This window comes from Lissotriton helveticus, chromosome 1_2, assembly GCF_964261635.1.
Source record: "Lissotriton helveticus chromosome 1_2, aLisHel1.1, whole genome shotgun sequence".
Lineage (NCBI taxonomy): Eukaryota > Metazoa > Chordata > Amphibia > Caudata > Salamandridae > Lissotriton > Lissotriton helveticus.
Genome location: NC_136058.1, coordinates 145,347,405 through 145,367,240, shown reverse-complemented (window position 1 = coordinate 145,367,240; position 19,836 = coordinate 145,347,405). Strand labels below are relative to the sequence as shown.

The window sequence follows — 19,836 nt, the reverse complement described above, 5'->3', positions numbered from 1 at the left end:
CAACACATCATGTGCTTGATTGCTTCTGGGCCTCGCCGCCATTACTCATGCACAGCTTTGGGTCATAGGAAAATGAACACAGCCCCAGCAGTCCCAATCAATGCACATTAATTAATATTGTGAAAAAACTCAACATAACTCTACAGTATTTTCTCTATCAAAAAAATACCAAATCATGCATGGTGGTGAAATTAACGTCCCTTGCTACAAAAAACACAAACAATTTGATATATTTTCAACATCAACTGTGACATTTGTCCACTACACCGAAGAACCTGAACAGAAAACTACCCAAGAGAAAAAGGAAAAAAGAGAAATGCATTTGTTTAAATATGAATGTGACACCAAAATGGAAACATACTTAATTTCTGTACACCGTGATTTTGTGTACAATACGCACAGCTGTAGCATTGTAATAGGACATTACCATCTGTCATGAGGGCTTAGCATACACAACCTCTCCCTCTGCCAGGAAACCTCTTTACACAACCTTGTGTTTTTTGGCTGCGGTGTAAACCCACTGACTTCTAGGTATTGCTATTAATGGCATACTCTTCATTTCTACCACTACCTGCCAGACCCAATATTGCAACTCAAATGAATTCACATCAGCAGACTCGGAAACCCTTTACAAAAAACAACTCGCTTTGGGGCCTCGTAAGCTGCATGAAGCGCTATATATCACAATACTGCATAATATGTAAGTACTCGCTCTCATTCATTGCTCTATGAAACTGCCACCGTGCTTCGGTTAGCTACACTAAGCTCAACTTGAAGCTCGTGATCCACTCTAGTTGAATTCCTGCCAAAATCTCCTTCACCACTGACTTCATCCCTTTGAAGAATGTAACTCTCCATCACCCACCAAGCTCCGCATCACAATTAATTATGAAACAGTAAAACGTCTGTCAAGGGGGTTTGTAATAACAAAGCATTGACGCTCTTGTTAGCAATTCCAGTTAGTCCTACCTGGTAACGTCGACAATTTCGACCATAGATTCTGCGAATAAAACGAATCCCGGCGCTCCCACTGAACACTTGTATTCTGCAGTCTGCCTTTGGCCCACTGTCCAGCTTCTTAAGGGAGAGGGTACACTCTTCTTGTAAAGGTAATGTCTGGGACTCCCTTCCCCTGTAACAGGATGGGCCTCACCTAAAAGACGATCTGCTGGGTTAGCCCAGAAAATAATGATATTATCTGTTGTTACCCAACTGCTAACAGAACATCCTGTCGGCTCTCATGTAGCAGGTCTGACTGACCCGACACAACCAAGTTTCCAACTGTAACGCCTTGAACTTTCGATTTTGACAACAGGGCCAATCAGAACACACATACACTAGATCCTAGGCAAGTGTCCAACATAGTTTACAACATACTTGTAAAACTTTCACTGAGTAACCATTAGACAACATCCTATAATGTGGACTACTCAAAATGATGAAGTTCCTCTAAGCTGAAAAAGCTCCCATTCAGTTGGGAGAAAGTCAAAATGATGTGTAGCACCTGCGTCAAAATGGAAGTTCACGCCGCAGAAAAGAATATTGGTAAAGAGCATGTCCGTTCACTTACCGATAATGTTAATTACTCTCAGTCATTCCTAATGGCAGAAGTTCAACGACCGGATAGGCCCAAGCAAGTATCAAATAAAAATAAGACTGCTTATGTTACCTTGTGCCCCTTTAATGCTTGCCTACTCTACGCAATCCCACCTGAAGAGCTTCCTGTCTTTCACGTGTCCTCTTGACGGCGCAGTCTGGCTGGTGTGCAAAAGTAAGGACGAGGTGTAATATGTATGTTATTTTAATACACTTGTCCTCTTTAAGGAATGTTAAATATGTATTCTACTTTGAAGGTTCTCAGAATGTGTAATGTCCTATGTCATGACCATTACAAGGCGGTTACTCATCCTTGCTGGTCGTGGGTTTTACTTACTAAGGATTAAACCTATATTGAAGATCACATCTTGGATTTTCTTCATTTCATTTATCTAACAAGCATACTACATTTATTGGCGACGATTTGGAGCTTCTAGATAACAAACCCACCGACATGAGCAAATCGGAAAAACTCTTATTTGCAGATTCAAAACCAGAGCCGATTGACAGCGTTTGTTCCCTTTGAAGTGAGCCCAATTGAACATTTTCTGCTACCGCTTCAACTTCTGGAACAATTACAACAAAAACTGTGAGTTTTTTTTTAAAGTATTGATATTTTACCTCGTCATAGACATCGCTCTGCTTCAACGTTAATTCAAACGCGAGCAGAATTCCATTCTCGCGAACAAAGCCGACTTGCAGCGTGCACACGCGCTTCCTGGAATAGCGCAGCACGTCACACGCGCTGCCTGTACTCGCGCAGCACGTTGTTTAATAGCACGTCACAACTGAACGCGCTCCAAGGCAACGCGCATTGTTTTTATGATCGCGCTCGCTGTGTCACAACGTGATTCACTCATTAACATAAGGAAACGAGTGATTTCATCGGATTTACACGAACTTGCTCAATTAAAATTACAAAACAACATACAAAACAGAATTCGGTATTGGTGAACACCATTTTCAAACAAGTAAGAAAAAAATATAAATTTTTAATATTGTTATTGTAATTTTACTTTCATAATGGCAACTTCTAATAATAACAACACTGGAATTGTGGCACCTCCATCATTTTTAATAGTGCCTGGAAAACCTCCAACACCATGGCACAAGTGGTTAAGAGTATTCACAAATTATTTGGAAGCTATAGACGCTTTGGAGTATTCTGCCTCAAGAAAAAGAGCTATTTTATTCAATCACCTTGGAGATGCAGGTCAACAATTATTTGATAATTTGTCAGTTGTTCAAGCTCCGCCTGAAGATGACACTTGGAATGTATATACTGAGGCATTAACTCGCCTCGGCAAACAATTTAAAGATGATCCATCAGTTATGGTAGAAAGACATATGTTTTTCAAAAGAAAACAATTACAGGAAGAGTCCATTGAAGACTACTTAGCAACTTTACGTGTTCTTGCATCAAAATGCGAGTTCGGTACTTATTTAGAAACTGCTCTACGTGATCAGTTGGTCTTTAATTGTTTCAACAAAAAGATCCAGGAGCGAATTTTGACATGTAAAAATCCAACACTGGATGAAGTTGTTGTAATTGCGAAAAGCATCGAATGTTCTGTAGTATCCTCAAAGATTTTAGCTGAACATGCTTCTTCTTCTTCTTCTTCTTCTTCAAACAATTGTAATATTTCACAGATATCTAGTGATGATACTAGTGTTAATGCTATTTCTAGTCGCAATACTGGCAAAAAAGTTTATGAACAAAAATCTAATGTATTTTGTTACAGGTGCGGTTCGAAATTTCATGTAGGAAACAATCCTAAATGTCCAGCACAAGGTAAAAGATGTTCAAATTGTAAACGTATAGGTCATTTTGCTGCCTCATGTCGTTTACCCAAAGATAAACCTAAGGTCAATATGGTTTATTCTGAAGAAGAAATTTGTGATGCTTTAAATGTTTCTTCTATATCTTTTGTTCAAATTAATGCTTTATGTGACTTCAGCATCAAGGGTCCTATTTGTAAAATTTCTATTGGTATACAAACTATACAAGTTATGGCAGATTCAGGATCTCCCATTACCATTTTAGATGAAAGTACTTTTCAGTGTTCTTGGAATGACAAAAAATTACTTGCAACAGATGTTAATCCCAAAGCCTTTGGGGGATTTGATATAACCATGCGTGGTTATTTTCCTGATAACATAGATTTTAAAGGGCGAGTAATATATACCAAAATCTATGTTGCACTGAATGGCAGGGATATTTTGGGTTGGCAAGATCAGGCTAGGTTAGGTATTATTTTAAAGCCTGGTCATCCTGAACCCGTTGCCTTGGGAGATCTACCCATTCTGTCAGTTTGTAATTATTGTAATGATCCTATTCTCTGCAATGTTTTAGAGAAATACAAAGCTGTATTTGAAGACAGAATTGGTTTAGTTAAAAATTTCGAACACAAAATTAAATTAAAAGACAAGGCTTGTCCTGTTGTCCAGAAGGTACGACCAGTGCCTCTATCAGTTAGACAAGATTTAAGGAAGCACATTGAATCTCTTGTTGCTCAAGACATTATTTGTCCAATCGAATCTTCAGAATGGGTTTCTGCTGCCGTCGTAGCACGAAAACCTTCTGGGGAAATTCGTTTATGTGCAGACCTTCGGGTACTTAATCGCAACATTGTTATTGACGTGCATCCCCTACCAAAAATCCATGATATGCTAGCCAATATTGGTAGTAGCAAATATTTTTCTACTATTGATTTGCGCTCAGCGTATCATCAAATTCCATTATCAATAGAATCTCAGCCTCTTACAACGTTTGTAACACCTTTTGGAGTGTATATGTATAAAAGATTACCTTTCGGACTTGCTTCAGCGGCAAGCATATTTCAAAGGTTAATGGATACAATTTTTAATAATTGTCCTGGAATTCAAGCTTTCCAAGATGACATTTTGGTACATTCTGAATCTTTAGATCAACATTATATACTAATGGAATATGTTTTGAAATCATTACAAAGTAATGGTCTTACCATCAATAAGAAGAAATGCAAATTCCTAACAGATGAAGTAGATTATTTGGGCCACAACCTCTCAAAAGAAGGTATTAAACCCAAATCATCTTTATTAGAAGCTATTAAAAATGCGCCCTCTCCTCTAGATAAAGACTCATTAAGGGCATTCTTGGGTTTAAGTGAATATTACGCCCGTTTTGTAAGGAACTATGCAATAGTGGTCCAACCACTTAGAAATCTTTTAAAAAAGCATGCCAAATATATATGGTCTATGGAATCGCAAACTGCTTTTGACTCAGTCAAGAATATGATTCTCACTGCTCCTGCTATCAAGCCTTATTCCCATGGTGTCCAGAGCATCATAACGGTGGATGCTAGTTCTCGCGGTCTGGGTGCTGTCCTTAGTCAAATAATTAAAGGGGAAGAATGCACCATTGCATTTGCTTCACGTTCTTTGACTTCGGCTGAAGTCAATTATAGTACTATAGAGCGAGAAGCTTTAGCGTGTTCATGGTCCGTGGAAAAATTCAGAATGTATATCTGGGGAACTAGGTTTCTTTTGTACACGGACCATAAACCATTGATTTACATGCTAGGCGAAAGTTCTTCCAATAGAGCTTCTTCTCGTTTAGTTAGATTATTAGCTCGACTCCAAGAGTTTAATTTTGAGATAAAATACTTACCGGGAGGTAAAAACATCCGTGCGGATTGTTTATCACGCATACCTTTATCCACACATGAGTCTATTAATTCAGATCTAGAGTGTGTTTTCGCAGTAGATGATGCCCTTCAGGGTAGTAAGATCACCAAACAAGATTGGTTAAGTAGTATGGATAATGATTCTTGCCTACAGAATGTTAAGAAATTTTTGATAAAAGGTTGGCCTAGAGATAGAAGCATGTCCATGGAGGAGAAACATTATGCACAAGTTGCATCTGAATTGTCTGTGTCTGGTGACATTTTATTTAGACAAGACAAATTTGTCCCACCAGTTGGCATTAGACAATCAATTATTTCGGTGGCCCATGAGACACATCCTGGGATTACTGGTACCACAAATAAAATTAAAACCACTTATTGGTGGCCTGGAGTTGACAACCAGGTTAGATTATTTGTCAACCAATGTCCACAATGTTTATGCTCCGATAAACATTGGAAGTTGTCCAATTCACCACTGGTTCCGGTACAATGGCCCGAGGCCCCTTGGCAGAAAATTGCTCTGGACTTTTCGGGTCCATTTTCTGTTTTCAATGATGAATATAAATTTTTGATTGTGGCCATTGATTACTTTTCAAAATGGATTTATTTTTCTTTTGTTAAGAATCCGAATTCTAGAACTGTAATTTCTTTTCTAAAGCGAATATTTGTCATTGATGGTACTCCACATGAAATTGTTACCGATAATGGTTCACACTTTGTTTCACAGGAAGTGAATATGTTTTTAAACAATTTAGATGTCAAGCATACTTTAGTTCCTCTTTACAGTCCTGCATCAAATGGTCTGGTGGAGAGAGCAAACCGTTTGTTAAAGGAAGCTGTTCAAACAGCTTGTGCAAATAATCTTGATATTTCAGAATTTCTTCATGAGAAAATATGGAACTATAATTGTACCCCGCACAGTACCACAGGAGAATCTCCTTTTGTTTTACTTCGTGGTAGGATTCCTACATCTAAATTGAATCCTTCTTGGTTAATGAAAAGTTCTCTAGTAAATGTTGATTTGGCCAAGATTCGTGAACGTGTTAAAATGAAACAGGAGAGTTATAAAGGTAATTATGACAAACGCATGAAAGTTACAGAAAAACCTCTTGTGTCAGGTGATTGGGTCATTATTAAGAAACCTGTGAAAATCACTAAGGGCCAATCCAAATTTTCTGCACCTGTGAAAGTATTAAAAGTTTCTAGAACTGCAGCTCTTTTATTTGAGAGAGGTTGGTGGAACAAGAATGCTCTCATTAAGATTTCTGATCAACAAGCAAAAATTATTGCTTCCAATAAGCAGATTTCAGATTCTTCTGATGGTTCCACTGCTGATTGGTTTGGTGTTGGTGAATCTTCAATGAGTGCATCTCTTCCTGTCAGTCGTTCTGCTAATAACGTTCTTGAATCTTCAATGTTAGCTCAGGGTGATTCTAATAATCTTACAGCTCTCCCTGCTTTACAACCGGTTTCGAATACCATTGGTGAGGGGGATGGAAGGGGGATAGGCCGCAGAATCAGATCTGTCCCTGTGAGACTTCATGATTATGTTTTGAATTAGTTTTTTTTTAGACTTATTTTGGTGAAATTTATATTTGGTTTTAATTTATTTATTAGGGGAAGGATGTGTAATATGTATGTTATTTTAATACACTTGTCCTCTTTAAGGAATGTTAAATATGTATTCTACTTTGAAGGTTCTCAGAATGTGTAATGTCCTATGTCATGACCATTACAAGGCGGTTACTCATCCTTGCTGGTCGTGGGTTTTACTTACTAAGGATTAAACCTATATTGAAGATCACATCTTGGATTTTCTTCATTTCATTTATCTAACAAGCATACTACACGAGGGTCTCTAAATCTGCTTTCACCTTGTCGAAACTGTAGGTGTTGTTTGGATGATGCTCAACTTCCGCTTCCGGTTTGCGGGACCTCTGGCAGTTGGCACGCCTTAGGCGATTGGCCTCTGGCTGCAGCGCGTGCTTTGTTCGAGGCCTTGTTGTGAGGGCGCGAGATCGTATTGCCGCACCTCGACGTTTCTCCTGCCTTTGGCTTCCCCCTGTGGGGCGTGATGGGCAGTGATCGACATTCATGTTCGCATGGGCCAGAAGGACTTCCTCCCGTTCAGCGGCTTTCCAGCTATGAGGAGGTAAATTAGCAACTCCGTTTAATATGGGGCAATGAAGACCCCTGGTTGGCTCTGTAGGTTGCAATAGCTTCGGAAGACAACTGAGGGGCCCAGTTTCACTCAGAAAGGTTTAAAATCAACGAAGGGCAATCACTGACTAAATGTATTCAGACAAAGCAGCAATGTGGGTGGGTTGTTCAACAATGTCAAATAAAGTGTAAAAGTACATAAATACTATTAGGGCTTTCCCGCCTATACCAACAGTCTGAAAGGGGTCATCCCAGAATGCATAGAGCTCCACCCCTGCCCCAATATGGCAGGATGCAAGACTGGGTACTAGCCAGGCATTTAGAATCACCACGGGTCTGTGGTCACCACACCATATTTATCCATTACAGAGAAAAGGAGGAGAAATGTAGTAATTGGTCCATAATACCCTAGGCTTCTGGCACTAAATAAGTGTTTAAACAAGGTTAATAGCAACACTTTTTTGTCTAAAGTCAGTAGCTTTCCAAGAGCAGAAATCATCTCCAGTTTCTGCAGGGTCTGTCAAATCCCTCTGAATGGACATCTTCCAGGTAGGAAGGGCAACTACAGAGGGACCAGGAGCAGACCAAAATAGGATGGGTAAGGATGAGTATTCCAACATGCTGCTTACTTAAAGAACACACAGGCACACAATGGTGCACAAAGGCGCATGTGTGCGCGCACACACACAGCTATCCGTTGCACTAGCAGAGTAATGTACAATGCTCAACCCATTTTTAATTGAACCCTGTAAATGAGCTGCAGCGTCTTGTGTTACCACATCCCATAAAACACTGTCCAATGACTAAAGAAATCAAAGGAAGGCAAATATGGACATTGCCCCGGTGTGGACAGAAAATAAGTGATATCACTCGGGTAAAGTGTGGGTGCAGGCAGGTCATTTCAACTGCTCATAATGTACAGGAGCCTTAAGCAATACATTTAGGTATTCTGTATATGACTGCTTCTTCATTCCTATTAATGGATGCTGATCTGTAATTTGCTGTTGGTGAGGGAAGCACCCATGTGCTGGTGGAGACCATGGGCAAGGTGACCCAATGGCTTAATGTCACTAGAAGCACCATTTTCAGAGTCCTGGGAATCATATAAACAAATGCATGGATGCAGTTGTAATCTACGTTCATTTATTTTTAACAATATATACTCAAATATCAGAATAAAAGAATTTGTAAGGAAAGAGGAGGCCTGAAACAGTATCCAAAACATGGTGCCACATGACTAACATATGTCATACGGAACATCTGGGGAAGGCATTTACTCTCTAACTTGTGCACCTATGTTCACTCAGTTTGTTTTGAGTATTGTGAGGTAGACAAGTAGGACACCTACTAGATGTTGACACATACATGTATGTGTATACGTTTGCCTCTGATCACTGCAACTAGCAGCTCGAGACTGCACATGTTCAGGCCTGTTGTGCAATGATAATGGGAAGCAAGAAAACATGTTTCGTTCCATTTGCTCTTGGAACTTCATCAGGGCTTAAGATAATATCAGGCAATTGTTTGCTTTAGAGTGTTTGCACTGAGCGTCCATCCCAATTTTTAAGGTCTGAAGGTCTTTTTCGGCACTTCACTGATCGGATTTGATAACCTCCGGTATTTACCGAAGAGGTTAATAAACAACTCTTTTTGATACCCTGATAAGTATATTCTATGTCCACGAAAATAAAGAAAAGCGACTTTCAGACCTTAAAAATGTGGATGGATGCCCATTAAATGTATTGCAGCAGTGCCGAGAAGTGCAGGCACTCTCCCATTAAATGTATTGCAGCTGTACTGAAAAGGGCAGATACTCTCCCTTTTAAATTAAAGAAGTGCAGGTACTCTCACATTAAATGTATAGCAGCAGTGATTAGCAATGCGGGTACTCTCCCATTAAATGCATTGTAGCAGTGCTGAGAAGTGCCTATACTCTCCCATTAAATGTATTGCAGCTGTACTGAGAAGGGCAGATACTCTCCCTTTTAAATTAAAGAAGTGCAGGTACTCTCACATTAAATGTATAGCAGCAGTGATTAGCAATGCGGGTACTCTCCCATTAAATGCATTGTAGCAATGCTGAGAAGTGCCTATACTCTCCCATTAAATGTATTGCAGCTGTACTGAGAAGGGCAGATACTCTCTCTTTCAAATTAAAGAAGTGCAGGTAGTCTCCCAATAAATGTATTGTAGCAGTGCTGAGAAGTGCAGGTGCTCTTCCATTAAATACATTGCAGAAGTGCAGATACTCTCCTATTAAATGTATTGCAGCTGTGCTGAGACGTGCAGGTATTCTATTCAATGTATTGCGGCAGTGCTGAAAAGGGCAGATACTCTCCCTTTCAAATGAAAGAAGTGCCGGCACTCTCCCATAAAATGTATTGTAGCAGTGCTTAGAAGTGAAGGTACTCTCCCATTAAATACATTGCAGGAGTGCTGAGAAGTGCAACTACTCTCCCATTAAATGTGTTTCGACAGTGCTGAGAAGTGCATGTACTCTCCCATTAAATGCATTGCAGCCGTGCTGAGAAGTGCAGGTACACTCCCATTAAATGCATTGCAGCCGTGCTGAGAAGAGCATGTACTCTCCCATTAAATGCATTGCAGCCGTGCTGAGAAGTGCAGGTACACTCCCATTAAATGCATTGCAGCCGTGCTGAGAAGTGCAGGTACACTCCCATTAAATGCATTGCAGCCGTGCTGAGAAGAGCATGTACTCTCCCATTAAATGCATTGCAGCCGTGCTGAGAAGAGCATGTACTCTCCCATTAAATGCATTGCAGCCGTGCTGAGAAGAGCATGTACTCTCCCATTAAATGTACTGCAGCAGTACTGAAAAGGGAAGGTACTCTACCATTTCAAATGAAAGAAGGGCAGGTACTCTCCCATTAAATGTATAGGCAGCAGTGCTGAGAAGTGCAGGTACTCTCCCATTACATGGATTGCAGCAGTGCTGAGACATGCAGGTACTCTCCCATTAATTGTATTGTAGCAGTGCTGAGAAGTGCAGGTACCCTCCCATTAATTGTATTGTAGCAGTGCTGAGACGTGCAGGTACTCTCCCATTACATGGATCGTAGCAGTGCTGAGACATGCAGGTACTCTCCCATTAATTGTATTGTAGCAGTGCTTAGAAGTGCAGGTACTCTCCCATTACATGCATCGTAGCAGTGCTGAGAAGTGCAGGTACTCTCCCATTACATGCATCGTAGCAGTGCTGAGAAGTGCAGGTACTCTCCCATTACATGTATCGTAGCAGTGCTGAGAAGTGCAGGTACTCTCCCATTAAATGCACTGCAGCAGTACTGAGAAGGGATGGTACTCTCCCCTTTCAAATTAAAAAGTGCAGGTACTCCGTTCCGCACGGTGCCTGCCCATATAAAGCATGGGTGGTTTGACGATTTCAGTGGCCGTATAAGCAGGTGTCTTTGGTGAAGTGGTAGTTGGTACCTATAAAGACGGCTTGGGTCCATAAGGTACCTCATAAGAAGCCTCCCTGGAGTTCGGGGAGATTCGGGCTACCTGACCCTAGCGAGAGTACAGAAAGGATGGGGTGTTTGTTACTCGCCTTGTTTGTCCAGAAGAAGCCGGCGGGCTCGGCCTCCTTGCCCCCCTCAGCCTGGCTTTCGTCGTCCATGGTGAAGGACAGGACCATCTCGTACTGCTCCTCTTCGTCCTCCGTGGCCCCCTCCTGTGCCCGGCCGGGGTACGGGGCGAGCAGCAGGGCACACAGGGCTAGCACGAGCGGCCGCAGGGAGGCCATGGTCACTGAGCCCAGGCGGCGGCGAGGAGACTGACCGGCCGTGTCAAGGGGGGCACTCGGTGCGTGGTCGGTCGGGGTGAGGTTGGACCAGCAGAGGCACTCGCCGAGAGCCACACAGACTGAGAAGGGGCCAGTTATTGGGCGACGTGAAGCGGGGCAGTGGCTCTACGGGCTCCAAGAATGGGTAAGCGAGGGGAAGAGGACGAGAGCAGGTTTACAACTTGTGTCACATTCACGTGTTTTAATAAACATTGGGGCGTGGGCGGGTCACGCCTGCCGAGGATCACGCCACTCTAGAGCCATCGGACGATGCGAGCTCGTTAAGGCTTAACCGGGGCTTTCCTGGTACCAGCAGCTCAGGTTTCTACCCCCACTTTCACTCCGGCGTCAGGTTACTCCGGCAGCAGACACACCCCTCCCCAGCGCTGTGCACAAGGACGACGAGGCAGTCGAGGAAGGTTTTGTGAGGGCAAGTGGTCGCTTGTCGGCAGCCTTTCTGCACACACGTTATTTGTAATCACCTTTCTTTTTCGTCACTCAAATAACACAACTTTGAACTTTCCATTTTTCTTCAGGATGGGAAAACCCAGGAAAACGCTCTTAAGGAAGGGTCGGCTTTTACTTTATCTTTTAAGTTTATAAATATTTTTGCTTAAATTTCTGAATTATTTGAATGTATCATGGATTTGTAATGGATTTTAATGAATTTCTTTAAGACGTGCAATCCCTTGGTAACTCGTCAGTCCAACCCTTGACCTTTGCTTGCGGTCCACCCTTCAGGAAGCAGGAGTACGAATTCGAGGAGTTCAGCCCGAGCAAACAGAATGCACTAATTAGTACTATTGTTACTCCTTAGACTGTGAGTAGATGTATGCCATGACCCTTAATTATCCTAGTCCTTAAATTACAGTGTAAATCCATGTCCAGATCACATGATCCCTTTATGTACTAAAGCTCTGTGTGTATTCATTGAAAAAAACTTTGTTGAGGGTAACTTTTGAGTTTTTCTGCCCCAGAAGCGTTAGATAATAAAAAAAAATTCTGAGGAAACAAACCCAGAGGTAATGTTCAGTTATGGTTAGGAAACCAATGCTACCTCTCTGAAATTGGCCAGTGCTAGTTAGCCATTCAAATCAGACACCCGTGACCTGCTCCAAACCTCACACAACACCACTGATGACATCTCACCATTGATACCACCAGTGACATCTCTAATGACATCTTTGATAAGATCATATTGTATTGGCACTGCTGGCCAGTTCGGAAACTATTACCAGTTACTGACAAGATGCAGTCCCTCCATTGGGCAACCAGGCCAACTCAGTGACCATAGATACTGCGCCCCACGAAGGCCAACCAAGCACAACTCAAAATATAGCTTCCTAGTGGTGCAACACGGGCACTCCCTATCAAAAAGATCCATGAAAAGGATGAAAAAAGGGCCAAAACAAAGCCAAAAAAGAACAACAACTAGTAACACAAAGGCTGCCCCAAGCACAGGCACAACCCACAACCGAAATCCAGGCCAATGTGTACTCTATCTTCCAGGGAATCCCACTCCCAAGGATGATACAGAGTTGAGGAAATACAAATCAACTAGAAGAACCACGCATGCCTGCCGGCGTGGCATCAGAGGACACTGGAAACAGGCCAATACTAATACACACCCAAGATACTTCTTCCCAGTTTCTCGATCAGCCAAGGCTCAATCAAATAGCAATAGATGCCTGGCAAAAGCCAATGCTAACCTCACAAAGATCCCCCAATTCCCCTTAAAACCCCACACCTGGACAATATGACTATTTCACAAACTTGTGTAAATCAGTACGGGGAAGGGGATCCAGGAGATATGATGTGCGAGTAACAACAGCTGCACCAACGAACACAGATCTGAACAATCACCGGCAAAAATTGATCCTCACACCCCTCTATCACTCCGAGGACCAACACAATATCTTAAACTGATCCATTCTGCTGAGATTATTCCAAACCATCCCGCAACTTGCAAGAATATCCACAGACGATCTCTTGGCAGTCAAATTTAGAACTATGACAAACAGCCCAAATAGCCGAATCAACAAATGTCTTAATTAAATCCTCTGCACTGGTTGCAGAGATCCTGTCCTGCAAGACTTCATTTGACGAGTGGGGGATAGAGATTAATGGAACCTTTGACCCAAAAATGCTCTCACCCTCTGAAGGAACAAGGAGTTCATTCAAGGCCTCAGACCTAGCCACGTATCCTCAGTGGGGCCAGAAACTATGACCTATAACAACCTGAGGATGTCATGTGCCCATGACAACCAAGACGGCCACTAAGGAGAACTGTGTTAGAGGAAACTGGAAATCAGAATAAAAAAAACGACTGGAGTTGGTTATCCACAACGCTTCTGAACTACACAAGGAATTACTCCTAGCCCTGGCAGCTACTCTCCCCAGTTTGAATCCAAAAGCAACCCTTGTATAAGCTCAAGGTATGGAACGTGGCAGGCCTAGCAAAGTTACTAAAGTGCACAGCCACAATGAACCTTGTTCGGTCCCCTGACTTGCTCTTTTTCCAGGAAACGTGGGCAACCAGCTCTATCATAATCCCAGGCAACTGATCCAGTGGTGTTTACCAGCTTGGGTTGCTCATAAGCTACTATACTCACCTGGGCCCAAAACATTCCTACATAAGCCAGTGTTTACGGCTGGAGTCAAATTTTGTTGTTCCTTTGCGATGAATTTTACCTTTACCAATTCTTACCAACCCTTTCGCCTTGGGTCTTACTTTCCTCTGGTCAATAGATCAGGTTGTTAGTAGAATAGGTAGAAATGTCATTTAAACCTTTTCTTCAATTACCACAAACTCAAGAGTGTTTTAAAAGTTTTATGTAATCAATAATTTTGTGAGTCAAATACCAATACTGGTCATACACCGATATCTTTAGTAATAAATCAAGAATAGGATACATTTACTTGGTTAAATCTTCATGATGACAGTACCTGAAGAGGGTAGAAACAGAAAGCAGTACATGGACATACTACACAGAATTATATTTACCTAGAATGGTGTGAGGACCAACCCCTGGCCACAGAGATGGCTAGGGACCCCTGGGTCAGACTGGAACCCAAGGATCAGGAGAGGTTGAGGACAGGATAGGTGACCTCTTCTTGATGCAACGCCAGCATCTCACCCCCTCTCTGGCACTATTCTCTTCGATGCTTCCCCATCCTTGGATGTGCCTCCTCGATTGTTCTTCCGCGTTCCCCTTCTAGATGATCGGATTCTTCTTTGGCAGAATCTCTGTTTCTTTTCTTTTTTTTTTCTCTCTCTCTTTCTCTCTCTCCTCAGACAGCATCTCTGACCTCTGTGGCATTTGCCGTCATCTGCGTCGGTGATGGGTCATGACGTCTGCATCGGATCTGTGTAGTCAGTGACATCTAATTTACTATGCCTACCTTAGTTATACTATTCTACGTATTTGTACCACCCCTCAATGTTTCAATATCGCGAAAACCCCTACTTCTGATTGGGCAAGGAGATGGCGAGAGGTCATCACACCATACTAATGCAATACATTTCTTTAGTTCATTGTTCAATATTCCCGCCCCTTAATTTGCTTTCCCAAGCTTTATTCCCACCCGCATTTCACATTAGAACTAATACAATGTACACGAAATTTGACTTCTTTCTTCCCCTCTTCGGGTTGAGAGGTGATATTCCCAAGTGCTTCTTGCTAAAGCGACCTTGGCTGAGTATCAACTGATTCATCATAGTTCCGGACGGGTTGATATGCGCAGGTGTGCCCAAGTCAGGTGGGATAAGGATTTAAGTCACCCTCCAGGCCCAAATACGAACTAATAATAAAGTCAGAAAAAGACATGATAGAATAAGAAAATAAATGAATGTACTGTATACCACTTATTCCTACTCTAACCCCATTAATTAATTTAATCTTTTCGCATTTACAATTTAAAAAAACATGCAAAGTTTAGTTTAAGCATAGCATGTGCATTAACATGTGAGTTTCAAGCGGACATTTTATTAGCTACTGTGCAGCTGCAAAGTTTTCCCACCAATGCAAAGGACGTCATACTCCGTAGATGCAGTAGATGCATGCGCAGAAAATTCCCACGTTTTCGGCAGCCATTTTAAGTCACTCTGGTTACTTATTAGTAATACACATAGGCAAGCTTCCCTAGATTCAGTCTAAAGAGTGTAATGCAATATTAATATTTACGAACATGTTGGTTACAGTTTTACGCATTAATTGAGAGGATTGCATCCAAGCAAGTCTCTTTCATACACAATCTTGCTCCATCACTACTGTGAACACTTCCAGCCAGCTGTAAAAACTAACGTATTTGGGAGACCTTCTAGCGGACTTTCAATTTACATGAGACTTGCCTTAGATCTGAAAGTATGTGCCTTAAAACCCCATGATGAAATGTCCCTAATGGCATCCCTGGAAGGCCTGCAAATAAATGGCCAGAAGGTGAAGCTCTTGCTTGTCAATCTATACTGTAACTGCTTTGGCACATGATGCCTGACAAGGCTAACCAAGTTCCATGACTCACTCAAATCCATTCTGTATGAACATACAATGCATGAAGTCATCATTTGCAGCGATTTTAACCCACAATCCCTGGACACTGACCTAACAAACCTGGCATTGGGACATGAAACGGACAAGTAAATATAGCCTGAGCTCCATCCAGCATATAACTGAAAACAACTCGCCATCGCTCAAATACCAAAAATCCTTCAAGGTAATAAGCACCTTGGATTATGTGATTACCACAAGTAGGATATTGGATGCTGTAGCTAGATTCAACATCTTGTCACGTTCAGACAGTGACCATCTTCCCCTTGTCACTATCTTCAATGACAGTTCTAGCACGTTCAAAAAACTTAAGATGATTGCTGAATCTATGGGTGAGGAAAGACACAATCTAATCCGAAGGATTAAATTGGGCCCAGTGAATTTCCAAAAACTCAAAGTCTGGGAATCGATAAGAGGCGTGCATCTCAAGACACTAAGTGGTGTAACTCTCTTGGCTAACTGGCACTTAAGGGTCAGAGAACTACACAGTGTGCTTGGTGGCTACTCTCACCCTCAATGCGGCCAAATCCTCATGGAAAGTAATCAATCTCCACATTGCTGCAAGCACAGTGAGGCAACGCAGGCTCCAAAAAATCTGTCAACAGGAAAGTAGAGTCACAACCAAAGCAGATCTGCTAAAAAGACTGCAAGCCTTCAAAATAGCACAAATGGTTGGTTTGGGCATTTAAGTGCGAACAGACAGAGGCAGAATGGCTGCATGTGTTTTCGCTGATGGGCAAACCAGGACAGGCTTATCTGTGGAGTTATCTAAAGAAGAAAACAAGCCCGTAACAACAGGAGTGAACGCTATTTCCGAATTCAAGTGGATCGCTCCCCTCCAAAACGTATATGCCACAAATGCACCAGATGAGGAGTTGGCACCTCAAATGAACTGCCCTGGAATCAAGCACCAGGAGTCGTCGCTTTCGGGACCTGACATTTCCAGAACTCTGCAAAAGATCAGAGCCACAGAGGCACCCGGCCCAAATGGAATACCTGCAGAGATCTTTAAAGGGGATTTCAAGGTGTGGACTGCTATACTGCTTCCCTTTTACCTAACGAGCCAACTGACGTGCAGGTTCCAGACAACTGGAGGGAAGCTATCCTGAATCCCATTTACAAGAAGGGTGACATGGCTGTTCTGTCAAACTACTGCCTCATCGCCCTTCTGGATATTGAAGCTAAGGCCTACGTGTCCATCTACTTAAAGAATTTAAGGCTGGGCAGAAGCCAACAACAACATCTCATTCACGCAATCAGCTTTTTGGGCAAACACCTCAATGCTGGACAACATTGTGGCCCTCTTCTACCTGTCTCACATGGCAAAGAGTAAGAAGCAACTCCCACTATTTGCCTGTTTTGTGGACTACTCTACATTCTTCGATCGGGTAGACAGGAACATTTCATTAAAAAAGTTCAAAGAAAGGGGCATCCGGAATACCATACTCCTAGCAATTAAATCACTGTATACCTCCACCTGGTTAGAGTCAAGATAACGTCTACGCCCGTCTCGAGGAAGATTGCAACTGACAACAGCCTCAAGCAGGGCTCTGTGTCTGTGCCCCTCTTATTCAATCTTTACATGGCCGAGATTGGCGAAACGCTGAAACACGCCAACCTCATCCATCCGTAGATCGGGAGAACCAAGATTTCTATAATGTAATATACTGACAATATCGTCCTTCTCGACCACTCTGGAATTGACTTACAGAGAGCTCTGAATACATTGTACAAATACAACATGGCTAACAAAATGGTAGCAAATGGTTCTAAGACCAACATTCTTGCCTTTGGTCACCCACCCAAAAAATTCATCTCACAGGTGGAGCCTGGGTGCACTACAAATTGAAAATGCTGACTCCTATACCTATCATGGTGCATGGTTCACCACTAACGGTGAACATAAAAAGCAACTGAGACATGCAGTCACAAAAGCAGAGCCAATCATCATCAGTGTGAGGAACCTGAATAAGCCTCTGGAAAGCCCGTCCACTGGCCCCATAAGATGGGTCCTGGCAGCCACTTTGTTGCCAACGATTACTTATGGTCATAAGGCTTACCCGGGTGAGTTAGTACGTACCCTGGACACATTCCAGGTAAAGGCTTACAAAAGGGTCTTCAGTCTTCCTCCATATCAACGGAAATGCCTAATAAGGCTGCAATTTGGTGTGGTGGCTCAAACGTGGGCAAGAATGGCGACCTTTGTAGGTTACTACCAGAGAATAATCAAGGCACCAGCTAATACAATGAAATACAAAAGGGGATAAAGAACGGTGATGGATTAAACCCAGATCTGTTGACTGGGTTTGAGTGTTTGATTGGTTCAGATGCTCCGTCCATTACCACCCCCTTTTGTACAGCTAATACAATGAAAGCAGCCCTCCAGCCCATTTTCAGCCAAAGTGGGAATCCTTGGTCCCAACACCTACAACTCTCCTTTGACACCCTTCAAATTGACCAAGAGGTAATAAACAGCCCACAGCTCTTGTGTGCCACTTTCAATCATGCCTTGAAAAAGCAATCTAGAAGGCTTTCCAAGGAAAGCGACATGAACAAGCTTAAATACTCGAGAGTTCAGCAAGCAGTGGGGCGGTCGCATTCCAGAGCACAATCGGATTTCCTCATACTGTTGAAATGTACCCAAAAGTGAGCACACTGGTGCAGGGTCACCCTCTCGTACACGGGATCCAAAGACTAACAAAAAGAGATCGGCACTGGAGTTGAAATAAAATAACAAGTTTATTTATCACTCATGAGTGGGACCACGTCCACACAACGCTCTCACGTGTTGCAGGAGGAAGTACCCTGAACTCACAGACCATCGTCTTTATATACTCTTTTTCTACAATGTAAGCATGTGGACAGAAATGGAAAGAACAAGTTTACAAATAGCTATCAGCAAATAAGTGCAGATGTATAACCACTTGGTCAGCAAATAGGGAGGGGGAGCAGGAATGGTTATGGCAGCAGTAAAGAGTCAACAGATAACATCTAATACAGGTGCACTGGCAGCCACAAACCCCCAGCACGTACATTGCTCAGCCATGTGAGAAGGTCAACTAAAATAGATGGGACAAGCAGAGTGAAAAGGCAAACAGAAGAGTACGAAAGATTTTACGAAGGAAACTAAATGGACACCACAGTCAAAAATGGCTTTAGCTTATACTAAGTAAAATATTACACATTCCCACAATACAGTTCTGTTCCTATTGTGAAGCGCTCTGACACCTTCGGGTAAAGTCCGCGCTACATAAAAATGCACAAATAAATAAATAAATACTGCAGCCCTATCTGTCAAGTACACTCTCAAAGGAAGTCTAAAACAAATCTTTTTTGCCAGGTTAATGGGCCTACAAATCAAGAAACTTAACTCAAGATGGCTATCTCTCAGGGCAATTGAAATCTTCTGACTCTGCCACTATACAAATTAATCTTTTAATTACCTGCTTTGTTGTTGCCCCACACTTCTTACATTGTGCCTCAGTCTGTTGATGCAGCGGTAGCATTGGGGAATTTTTGTCATCTCACTTATCCACACCAACCCTTATATACTAATCGGAAACGTAACTGTAACGATGGGCCCATAAGTCATTATCACTCAGTTAGCAATATCAAAGGTCCTCCGATGAATCTTTGGTAGAGCTAAAAGGGACTAAATAATGAAAGACGGAAGGCTGTTTCTCTAGAGGACCTATAATGAAGAAATAAGCGAAACATATGTCCTTTTAAACATGTCCAAATAACTCTGAAACTCAGTAATAAAGACAAACACTTTTCTTTTCTATTAGTTTTCCTCGTTATTACATAATAATGAATGGTCAGTCACAGTTACAAATTAGAATGTCATTACTTTGGTTCTCAAAGATACAGCTCCGATTCACAATAATCATAACAGCACATTTATAAAGACGTCAGATCATCAGATATAGAGGAGTGAGAGGGAGAGAAAACATCAGCAAAACACAGTTTACTAACGTAACAGAAATACTAATGCACAGCGTGCAATTAGCCAGATAAGCTAACCCTACGGCCGTTAGGGAATAGCAAAAGCAGCACCACCAGCCGA

General features: G+C 42.2%; 1 protein-coding gene and 1 long non-coding RNA gene across 2 annotated transcripts in view; one reads left to right on the top strand and one right to left on the bottom strand.

Moving 5' to 3' along the window:
- PCSK9 (proprotein convertase subtilisin/kexin type 9) overlaps positions 1-11,410 on the bottom strand; it is a 184,367-nt gene extending 172,957 nt beyond the window's left edge. The window contains exon 1 of the mRNA XM_078670175.1: positions 10,990-11,410. Coding sequence (XP_078526301.1) covers positions 10,990-11,184 — 195 coding nt within the window. The 5' untranslated portion in view covers positions 11,185-11,410. The remainder of the gene's footprint in view (positions 1-10,989) is intronic.
- LOC144799024 (uncharacterized) overlaps positions 7,345-19,836 on the top strand; it is a 126,621-nt gene continuing 114,129 nt past the window's right edge. The window contains exon 1 of the long non-coding RNA XR_013603731.1: positions 7,345-7,413. This is a non-coding gene — a long non-coding RNA (uncharacterized LOC144799024). The remainder of the gene's footprint in view (positions 7,414-19,836) is intronic.